At 38.9% G+C, this 11,693-nt stretch overlaps 1 protein-coding gene across 1 annotated transcript in view; it reads left to right on the top strand.

Moving 5' to 3' along the window:
- LOC110317355 overlaps positions 1–11,693 on the top strand; it is a 35,770-nt gene that overhangs the window by 13,577 nt on the left and 10,500 nt on the right. The window contains exons 3-6 of the mRNA XM_021191797.1: positions 2,301–2,394; positions 3,914–4,016; positions 7,851–7,905; positions 9,341–9,387. Of these exons, the coding sequence (XP_021047456.1) occupies positions 2,301–2,394; positions 3,914–4,016; positions 7,851–7,905; positions 9,341–9,358 (270 nt within the window). The 3' untranslated portion in view covers positions 9,359–9,387. The remainder of the gene's footprint in view (positions 1–2,300; positions 2,395–3,913; positions 4,017–7,850; positions 7,906–9,340; positions 9,388–11,693) is intronic.

Here is an 11,693-nt window from a genome sequence, read left to right as displayed (position 1 = left end):
AGAGAGAGAGAGAGAGAGAGAGAGAGAGAGAGAGAGAGAGAGAGAGAGACTGAGACTTTAGGAGTTCACTTGTGGACAGTCATGGCTACTGGGTCCTGTCAATCATCTTAGCACTTGAATAACAAGCTAGTTCACATTTATTCCGTCCTTGTCTCTCTCTTAAAACTCTGTCATATTCCATAAGCTTGACTCTTAAGAGGCTTTAAGAACTAACGGCTAAGGCTAGCTGTAGGCTCTTTTCATTGAGCCTAGACCTTGCCTTTGTAGTTCCTGTCTTTAAACCATAGCCTAAGGTAACAGGTTCAGTGTCCTAAGTGGCATCTGTCTTAGATTTGCTTTACCAGCTTGAACTTGACCTTTGATCTTGGCAGGTATGGAACAAAAGCTGGTCCGAGGTACATCTCCTGTTCTCAGTCACCGCCTAAGGTGATTCTTTACATTGGGTGAATCATTACCTTTGCTAGCTTTGGGATTCTGCAGCAAGCAATAGCACAAGTGTATCTAGGAACAGCCCCTAGTTCAGAACTGGGCTGCCATCTTAACTAGCTGTGTGATCATATTGTGCAAGCCAGCGGCCTGTTCTGTGCCTGATTGTCCTCACCCACATAGCAACTAGCTTACAGGATTTCCATGAGAGCAAAATGAATTAGTGCATTTGAAAGAATTAGAACACTGCCTGTCACAGGCTAAGCCCTATGTGGCAGACAGTTTATCGAATGCTTGATTGCAAATATGTTTGTGTACCATATGCTTGCCTGGATCCCTCATAGCCCAGAAGAGGGAGTTAGAGCCCCTAGAACTGGAGTTACAGGTAGTTGGCTGTAAGCCACCTGATTTGGTACTGGGAGTTGAAATCTAGACCTTCTGAAAGAGTAACAGTTCCTCTTTTTTTTTTTTTTCTCTTAAATTAGATATTTTCTTTATTTACATTTCAAATGTTATCCCCTTTCCTGGTTTCCCCTCCAAAACCCCCCATCCCCTCCCCTCTCCAATCTGCCCACTCCTGCTTCCCTGTCCTGGCATTCCCCTACACTGGGACATCCTTCACAGGACCAAGGGCCTCTCCTCCTATTGATGTCTAACAAGGTCATCCTCTGCTACATATGCAACTGGAGTCATAGGTCCCTCCATGTGTACTCTTTGGTTGATGGTTTTAGTCCCTGGGAGCTCTGGGAGTCTGGTTGGTTCATATTGTTGTTCCTCCTGTGGGAGCTGCAAACCCTTTCAGCTCCTTCGGTCCTTTCTCTAGCTCCTCCATTGGCCTGTTGATGGTTGAACAATCTCTCCAGCTCCACTCTTGACATTTTGTCTACCTCTTCCGGGCTCTGGTCTTGTATTCATTTCTGCCTTATGTTAACACGGGGTCTGAGCACAGGGTTTGCTTCTTGATCATCAGAGCAGGTATAGGGAAGTGACGTAAGACTGATTGACAGCATCCCCAGAACCATATGTCACATAGGAAGGCTCCCTTGGAAGATAGCGTAGATGCTTCAGAAAAGGGACTTCAGAAAGACATTAGAGACATTTTAAATCCTATCTCAAGCAGTTCTCAATACTATTTCCTGACATAGGTTTTGGGTTGAGTCCTCCAAATGCAGCATCAGAGAGAGGAATTTCAGTGTGGGGAAACATCAGTGTGACTGAGGTATAGCAAAATTCCCATGGAAAAAATGGATTGCAAGAAGATAAGGGACAAGAGCCAGGAAAGGATGAGGTCTCTGCATCTACATTTCCCTGATGGGTCACCTGTTGGGGGAAAAAATATCACATACCAAAATTGTCCTATAACTAAAAGCAAAGAAGTTCACTGGGTCACTGTTTGGAACTCTATACTAGTCAGTTTCTGGCCCATGAGGATAGCAACCTCAAGAGCAAGCTGGCCACCCCAAAGTAAACATTCCCAAGGGGAATTTGCGATCCTTTGGCAGCCAAGATTCACTGCTGCTGTGGTCTGAGACCCCCAGTCTGAAAAAGCCATCCACAGGCCACCAATGGCTTCCACAGACCACCAATGGCTTCCACAGACACCCAATGGCTTCCACAGACACCCAATGGCTTCCACAGACACCCAATGGCTTCCACAGACACCCAATGGCTTCCACAGACCACCAGTGGCTTCCACAGACCACCAATGGCTTCCATAGACCACCAATGGCTTCCACAGACCACCAATGGCTTCCACAGACCCCCAATGGTGTCTACTATAACCAAAACGGTGTTGAATATGTATTGCACTAGTTCAAGAACCTTGCTGTAGGTGTTATTACACTTTGTCACTGCTTTTTTTTTTCCACATACAGTGTATTTGGTGCCGAGAAGAAAGGGTTTGCAAAAAGTACTGTTTTCCATATTCTGACTGTAAATTCAATTCCATATTTTGGGCAAACTGTAATGGTGAGTTCTCCTTTAAATCTTTGTGACATCATTTCAATGGACTTGCAAATACTAGAACTTTGTTACACTTGAAGGATTGTAAGCGACTAGATCTGCTAGAGAATTTGATAAAATTCTCTAGTCCAGGGCTCTGGTTCACTGTTGCCCTCTGATCTAAGCGCATTGGTTGTGCCAGGTGGTGTTGATGTAAGTTGAGTCAGGTAGAGCTCTTACCGTAATACTTGATAGTTTAGAGATTCATTTGTAAAAATGTCTGTTGCACGATACTCATAACCTTCTTAAGGGATGTTTATGTTCTAATGTTGTAGAAACTCTGACAGAGTATATGTGTGTATGTGTACATAAGTGTGTGTATGTATGTGTGTGTTTGGGTATGCACATGTTAATTCTGAAATGCACATATCGTAAACCCAGTGGTGTTCCTGTAACATTTCCTCAGTGACTGTAGTCTATATTGAGAATTATCACTAAAAATAGTGACTCTTTAAGACAGCAAATACTATTTACCGAAAAGAACCTTTCCATTTGCTATGTCAAATTTGGGCATATTATAGGGTAGTTAACAAAGCAGAAAAAATGTTCTAGTATTTTAAAATGAAATTTCCAGAGAACCAAACACAGGGGATTTTCCCAAGAGTACGTTACCCTTATGAGAAAATTCCATCTATCAACCAGTTGTCTAGTATTTTTTTCTCAATTGAAGTGAAAATATATAATTTTGCCCTGAGTCTCTGTTTGCTTCAGGTTCTATAGATCTTAAATCATCTGTATTTGCACCTCATAAAGAAAAACTTTGCATTCAGTCTGAACAGAAACTCCGATCTTCTATTTGATGGTTTCCCTCCTAGTTCATTTCACTGTACACTAGGCTAATTGATTATCCAGCCAGAGGGAGATGGGGTTCGCCAGACTTAGAAATCGGCTTTCCCAGCAAGTGTGGTCTGTTTCTACTAATAAGAAGGCTGAGCCGGGCATGGTGGCGCACGCCTTTAATCCCAGCACTCGGGAGGCAGAGGCAGGTGGATTTCTGAGTTCAAGGCCAGCCTGGTCTACAGAGTGAGTTCCAGGANCAAGGCCAGCCTGGTCTACAGAGTGAGTTCCAGGACAGCCAGGGCTACACAGAGAAACTCTGTCTCGAAAAACCAAAAAAAAAAAAAAAAAAAAAGGCTGGCACCCATACAGTAAGCCACCCCATGTTGACTACGCGCTCCTCCACAGCTGCCTCTCCTGTGGAGAATGTAGCAAAATTTAAATAGAAGGCAAGATGAAGAGAGAAAAATGATGCAAAGATTTGTTTACCTCTTCTAAAATCTAGATGAATTTCACAGCAGTGATTGCTGTACTAATGGTCATCTCATTAGAACACACTGTATTCTAATTATTTATTGTGGCCTTATGTTCAACAATGATTTGAGAATGTATAGCCAAGAATCAAGACTGCATAAATCTAGAAAAGTTAACAAAGCATAAGAAAACTTTTGATCTGCCGTTAAGCTCTGCCTCTTTTCTTCAATTGCAGTTGACCTGTTTGGAATCGTGATGCTGATACTGATCATAGTGTTAGCTATAGCGTTCCTCTGGTATTGCCTCGCCTATTACTTCTTCATGCAAGAGTACGTCATGTTATTCTTCCTACGAATTTACTTAGGGATGATAGCATTAAAAAAAACAACAACACTAAGTTAACAGGAAGTGTCTAAGGGGGACATAGAAGGCTTCCGTGACAACCCCTACAGCCCCTCACCCCATCCCACCCCCCAGAAAGTAACAGCTTAGACAGTAATCCATCAAAGAGAACCCTTAAAAATTGTGGTAAGGATGCCGAAGTGTAGCTCTTCACAACTGATGGTTTCTGTGGAGGGTGCAGGTGCAGAAGGAATTGGTTTTCTTTAAAGGGCTGGCCTCTGGGAGTTTGACCTTGCTCCAAATTGGGTTTGTTTTTCTCCCCCTCCTATTCCTCCTCCTCCCACTCCTCCAACCTTCCTCCCCATCTCCCTCCCCCTTCTCCTCCCCATCTTCTTCCCTTCTTTCTACCTCTTCTCTTCTACCCTTCCTCCACTTCTCCTCCTTCTTCTACTGGGGAGGATGGGGGACCTCAAAGCTGGGGAGTTAGATCTGGGAGGACTGGAAAGTCAGTGGGATGGGGTGTGTGATGTGAAATTCCCAAATAATCAATAAAAATATTACGTTGGGAAAAAAAAAGAGCAGATACTCTATCCAGATGGTAAGGAAACATTAAAAGGTACATTCAACATCATGAGATGAAAAGATAGCATGACTTACTTTCCTGTCCCCCCTCCACCTCTAATTGTCCTTTGCTGAAGCCATCCTTCAGTGGCTGTTTGTGTCTCTGCCGATGAGCTCCATGTAGCTCAACTAGATGACTGAATAATTCCTGCCACACTGACAACCACACGTTACCCTTAGCACCCCATCAGGAAGACTAGAAATTTTGTCTTGTGATGGCTTTATTATCATCTTTTTGTTTTGCTATTTTGCTCTTTTACATATTATTTTGTGATGTTCAGTTATTTTTCCTGTGTGTCATCAGTAACTTTAAGGTTACTGATACTTTTTTTTTTTTTTTGGTTTTTTTCAAGACAGGGTTTCTCTGTATAACCCTGGCTGTCCTGGAACTCACTCTGTAGACCAGGCTGGCTTCGAACTCAGAAATCCGCCTGCCTCTGCCTCCCGAGTGCTGGGATTAAAGGCGAGCGCCGCCACACCCGGTTTGTTTGTTTTTCCTGTACTTTTATCTTGCTTATGTTTGGAATTTACTTAGTCCTTTGGATCCTCTGTTTCTGTACCTGACTCTTTCTCTTATTATTTAAGACACAAAATTTGATTGCCAGAAGTGGTAATGTTCTTCTTTCACCTTAGCATTCAGGGACAGAGGCAGGAGCATCTCTGAATTGGAGTGTCCAGCCTGGTCTACATAGAGAGACCGTGCCTCAAAAAAAATTTTTTTTGATTCCCTATACTTAATGTCATCTCCCCCCCCCCTCCCGCTGTTCCCAGAGACCCCCGGTTCTGTAAGCTTTCTCATTCATTTGACTTAAATGTAGTTGTCATTTATGATTTTGTGTCTTTAATTACATCCCAGAATACTCATTTCTTAAGTCTAAAACTTTTAACTATTCTAGAGACTATAAAACACAACTGTGTAACTATTTTATAAAAAACTCAAAGTGGAAGTAGAAAATAAAATTCTATGTGCCACCAATCCATGTTTCTTGAAGGAGAATATCGGTGGCCATGTGAATGGAATTCTCTTTCTTTACACCCACGTCTTAAATCCACACCATTATTAGCTTGCCTCACTTATACACTGTGTTTTCCTTAGTCTACCCCTGTATTTCCAAGGGGTTGCTGCTCCCCTTGGATTTTTACAGTGGTTTCATTACTTCTTGTTAGTAAAACATATACCAAAGCAAAGTACTGTATGCTTTTGATCCCAGGGAGGCACAGGTGGATCTCTGTGTATTTGAGGCCCAGCCTGATCTACAGAGCAAGTTCCAAGACAGCCAGAGCTACATAGAGAGACCCTGTCTTAAGAAACCAAAAAAAAAAAGTATTTTTATTCTAACTACTTAAGTTTATATTTCATAAAATATTTTTCCTACAGTCACTCTTCGGCAACTTTGCTGACATCCTGTTGTGAATTTTTAATTAAGTTGGCATACACATACTTTTTCACTATGACATTTTTATAAGTATGTTATTATATTTTGTTCTTAAGCTTAAGCTCCCGCCCCTTGCCTCTGTCTCCCTTACCCTGCTCCCCTTCCATGTATCCAATAGGCCTCAGTGTGTTTTCACCAGCACCCTACTGCAATTCACAAAAAGTTTCTTTTCATAACTAAAGTATTTTGTTTTCCTGTTTTCTTTTGAGAATCTCCCCCCCTTTTTTCCTTTCCTGTAGAATAAAGTGTCCTTTTACAAAGGGGCATTGCAGAGTTTGAAAAGTAATCATATAGTTCATAGATGATTACCAATTTGTCTTTTCCCTCTCTTTTATAACTTGGTGTTTCCTTTGTTAGACTGTATACCTTTTATAAGAAGAACCCTTAAATATGATAGGAAGAATTAAATATAAAAAGATGTACACAGATAGGCTTATCTTCATGTGTGTGTATATATATATATATATATATATATATATATATATATATAACATATGTATATATGTATGTATATAACATATATGTATATATATGTATGTATATAACATATATGTATATATGTATATATATATATGCACAACTGTTAGAGCATGTTTACAAAATTAAAAAAAAATTTAATATATTTTAATATGTGTAACATTAAACATACATATATTTTTAAAAATATGTAATATATACATTTATATTACAGTTTACTTGTTTAGTATCTTTGTTTAGAAAGTTACATTTTTCTGGTATTAGGGGTTTATTAACATATCAGTACAAGACAGAGTAAGATGTTCATATTCCTTTCCTCTCAAACAACAACAGAACAATTAAGAGAGAAGAACTCATGGGGCACAGTAGTTGCATGGCAAGCGGCTATTTTCTATATTTTTAAAAAGATTATGGTGTATTGTTATTTTTTTTGTGTGTGTGGTCAGTATGAACAAAATAGCAAATGATACTCATAAGAGTAGAGGCCTTAGCAAAAACTGCTGCTGAAAGATCTTTCATCGACAGTGTAAAAGAACGATTTGTAAACATGCTCTGACGACTGTATTTAGTTGTAATTTAACTTAGCTGTCCATCTTCGTTTTAAATTTCTTGCATGGGCATTCTCTGCCTTTGTTAACTGCATGGCCATAGGACTTGCGAGAGGATTTTATTCTTCCAAGGAGACTTTCTTGATAATCTAATCATCCTTCTAGGTTCTAGTGCTTTACTGGATGTGTGGCATAGTGGAAAAGCCCCTGTCTAACATTCATAAGGCCCTGGGTTCAAGTCACAGCACTGAAGAGAAATTCTTATAGTACATCAGTCTTTAAAGATGTTTATTATTTAATCTGATATAATTAATTTATATAGAATATAAAAATTAAATAACTAAATGTTTTAAATATTAATAAAATATAGATATTTGATATACTTGACATTTTCTTGAATGCATCTCTTCTTTGTCAGAATAATTATTATTTGTTGTGCACTGCATGTTTCTCTCATTCGAGATATAATTAGGAAAAGACCAATACTCTGCCTTTATGTAGGGCAGATATGAGTAAAGAAGCAACTGTTGTTTTTATTGTTAATTGATTTTTAGATGGCATTCCATTTAATTCAGTTGTATTTTTCTTAATAAAATGTACTAACTCTCCTGATGAGTAGATGAAAGAATTCAAGTTAATAAAGCAAAGATGCTAACATATAACTATACTTTATATAATGACTTAAGATAACTTCAACTATAACCATTTTTACACTTACTGTATATTCAACATCCTTTTGAACAGCCAGATGGCCCTTTATGCAAGACGTGGACAAGTTCCTGTTTACAACTGGAATGCTCCAGGCAAGTGCTTTCATCCGTTTGATAGGCTCCCCTAGGCCTTTTCAGTGACTGACAGCCAGAAGTCAGGTTCTTCCTGTAGACCACAGAGTTAAAGGTCATGTGGGAAACAGGACAGCAGATTGTTATCCCCATTCTGAAATACACTTCTGTATCCTCAATAGTTAGACTGGGATTTGCAAAATAGTAATTCTAATGATAATCGGGAACATTGGAGTGGGTTATTAAAATTTTTCAGTTCACCTGGGGATTTAATTACTTCCCTTTATCCTTCCTTCCCACTTAACTGAGGAAACTCAAGGAGACCTTTGTCTTAAGGAATCCTGTGGTCACTGCCCTTCATCTCACCGAATACTCTAAGCTAGCTAAATCTTCCAGTTCTTCCAGCTTCCCCTCAGTTGCTCCTTTACAGAGAGAGGACTGACTCAGTGTGGCTTCCCTGGTTGGTGACCTTTGTTTATACAAGACAGATTAAACAAGCCTCTGGTCTGTGGAGTAGGAAAATACAGAGTGTATACAACGTGGCTTAGGCACAGGGCTTCTCACACAGGGAGAGGGAAAGAGATTTCTGGTGCACACACTGTTTACCTAGAAAATGTATCCGGATGATGTCCTGGCCTAGAGAGTCACTGAATGTCCATGGATTTTCTGTCACAGAGGACAACTAGCCTTGTCGTTTCCTCAAACATTTAACCCTTTCCTCTTTGTCCAATTTCCACCCAGGCTAATGACATCTTGTAATTCTTGACCCCTAAATATTAAAATAACAACATTAAAATCACAGCACACAAATCCTTAGTGTATTTATGACATCTGTGTGCATTTTATGGTTAAGATTTTTTTAAATTTATAGATTTTTATTGCACCCCCAATAAAAGGAAATCTTAAGTTTGATTACATCTTGACTTAAAAGTCACTCAACAGCCTGGCAATGGTGGCTCATGCCTTTAAACCCAGCACTTGGGAGGCAGAGCCAGGCAGATTTCTGAGTTCAAGGCCAGCCTGGGCAGAGTGGGTTCTAGGATAACCTGGGCAATACAGAGAAACACTGTCTGGAAAGTCCAAAAAAAAAAAAAAAAAAAAAAAAAAAAAAAAAAAAAAAAAAAAAAAAAAAAAAAAAAAAAAAAAAAAAAAAAAAAAAAAGAAAGAAAAAAAGTCGCTCATCAGTTAAAGCACCAACTGCTCTTCCAGAGGACCCAGTTCCAGTTCTCAGCACCCATATGGAAACTTGTATCCATCTGTAACTCCAGTTCTAGGGGATTCGCTTCAGGCCTCTATAAGTACTGCCTTCATGTTTGACAGAGATGTACACACAAGCAAAGCAAAAACAAACCAAAAAACTCCACCCGCATATAAAGTAGAAATAAGTATTTTTAGATGTCTGGCCTCTGTGACAATAATTTGTAATACAGTTCTGATAATATTCTATAATCTTCAGGTGACTGGTGACCTGTAACTGGTTTCTGCAGAGGACTGTCACCTTGGGTAAGCATGTTTTAACCATCTGTATGGTTAATATTTTAAAGGTTAAACATTTAATGCTTTTGTTGAATTTGTGAAAAATATTTTAAAAGGTGAATTTATTTTCCATTTCCATGGCATATTACTGATAAATAGCTGACAAGACAAATCTTCCAGAGGGAGAAGGAGAATGTTCTTGCATGGTAAGATTCTCTGTAACGCCAAAGGAAATTTCTGTACCTGAAGTTTGTATAAAATGGCTTTTCAGGCATATATAATTAGAAGTATTGAGAAAGAAACATAGAATCTGTAAATTCTATGGACAATTCTCAACCTCTGGACACAGACTGCATCAGAAGATGGAGACGTGGGCGTTTCTGAGTCACGCTTCTGTTTTAATCTGGACCTAGACTATCTAAGGGCTGCTGTAAAGGGTGTCTGTTTTTTACAAAACCAGCTTGCTTTGTGGATCTTTTTTCTTTTCCCTGGCTAGTATTTAATTTACTTCCATCTTGGTCTTTACTATGTCCTGCTAACTTCATGCTTAGCTCATTCGTTTTCCTCATGTGTAACCTCAGGGGTCCACTCTTGATGCCCCCTTTTATAGCCATGGTCCCTCATTGCTATTAACTCTCCTCTTAGAACTACGTGCTGACCTTACACATTTCTGTATGTTTCTTTCTCAATAAATCTGATTCCCCTTTGACTTCTTCAATCTGCTATTGTTTGGAACATGTTGCTTAATTTTCTCATAATTGTGAATTTTCTTTTTTGATTTTTAGTTTCATAATATTGTGGTCAGAAAAGATAATTGATATGATAATTGTTTAGCGCCCAAACATAATTATCCTGGTAAATGCTTCATTGGTTCTTAACCATGTCTGTCAAGAACTACTACTGTTCTGTTTATGTCTGCATAGTTTAAAATATTCAAACCCCACATTTTCTTATTGATTTTCTGTATACATACTCTATACCCTGTTGAAACTGGGATATTGAAATTCCCTCTTATTTTCTTTCACTTCATATTTATTTATTATTTGTTTGCATTTTCAGATATGCCAATGAGGGATGTGAATGTATTTGCAGTTCTTACGTTTTCCTGGTGAATTAACTCTTTTGTCACTAGATAGTTACCATAAAATGGCACTAATAAAGATAATATCAGTGATCATGAAATAAATATCATAAACTCTACTCTCAAAAGGCATTGAATAGATTTAAAAACAACTCCAGCTCTCAACTGTTCACAAGAAACCCATTTCCTCTTTAAGAGATACAAGAACATGTGGTGAAAGACATTCCATGCAAATGGAAATTGAAAGAGAACAAAGCTAACTATACTTAAACCATACAAAAGAGAATTTAGTTAAAAAAAAAAAAAAGCAACTCTAAAATTGGTATTGGAGCTCTTTTGGTAGCATTCTTTATTAGCATGCACAAAGCCCCGAGGTTAGTCCTATGCTGAATAAATTGGGTGTGGGGATGCATGTCTCCAATTCCAGTTCTTGGGAAATGGAGGTTAATCTTTAGCTACATAGTGAGACTGAGGCCAACATACCATACAAGAGACCTTCGACCCTAGGAAAATGAGGCACTGTAAGATGAGACAAGGGTGTTCTTTGTGTAATAATAAAGATGTTAACATGATTTGATTTCAAAAGACTATTTTATATCAGTTCTATGAGATGGAATCTTTTTCATTATATAATTTCTATTCACATTTCAGTACAAAGACACATACACAAACATATATAGTGTTCATGTATGGTGTGTGTGTACATGTGTGTGTACATGAGTGTGTGTTTTCATGTGTGTATATGCCTGAGTGTGTGTGTGCTCCTGTGTAATCCCTGAAAAAGCCAGAGGTGAACAATACTGTTTTCTGCTATAATTTCTACTTTATCATTTGACACACGAACTTGTGATGTTAGCTAGACTGGCTGGCCGGGGAGTCCCTAGGATCCCCCTGTCTCTGCCAGCCCCATGTCCTTCTCAGTCCAGGTGCTACAGATGAGCACTGACACACCTTCTATGTGGGAGCTGAGGACCCAAGATGAGGTCTCATCATTCTCAGGCAGCATTTTCCACTTAGCCATCTCCACAGCCCACAGTATTTCTTAACACGTCTATTCACTTCCATTCCCTTATCTGTTTGGTCATTCCCTAGTACCATGATAGTCACACTGCAAAGTCCCATGAATAATTTAAATATATTGATAGAATTAAACTATCCCATATTTTACATTATCATTCTTGTTTCTATTTTTTATTAGATATTTTCTTTGTTTACATTTCAAATGCTACCCTGAAAGTCCCCTATACCCTCC

Source organism: Mus pahari, chromosome 2 (assembly GCF_900095145.1).
Source record: "Mus pahari chromosome 2, PAHARI_EIJ_v1.1, whole genome shotgun sequence".
In the NCBI taxonomy this organism is placed as follows: Eukaryota; Metazoa; Chordata; class Mammalia; order Rodentia; family Muridae; genus Mus; species Mus pahari.
Note: the sequence above shows the minus strand (reverse complement) of the source record. Positions and strands in the feature narration are given on the sequence as shown.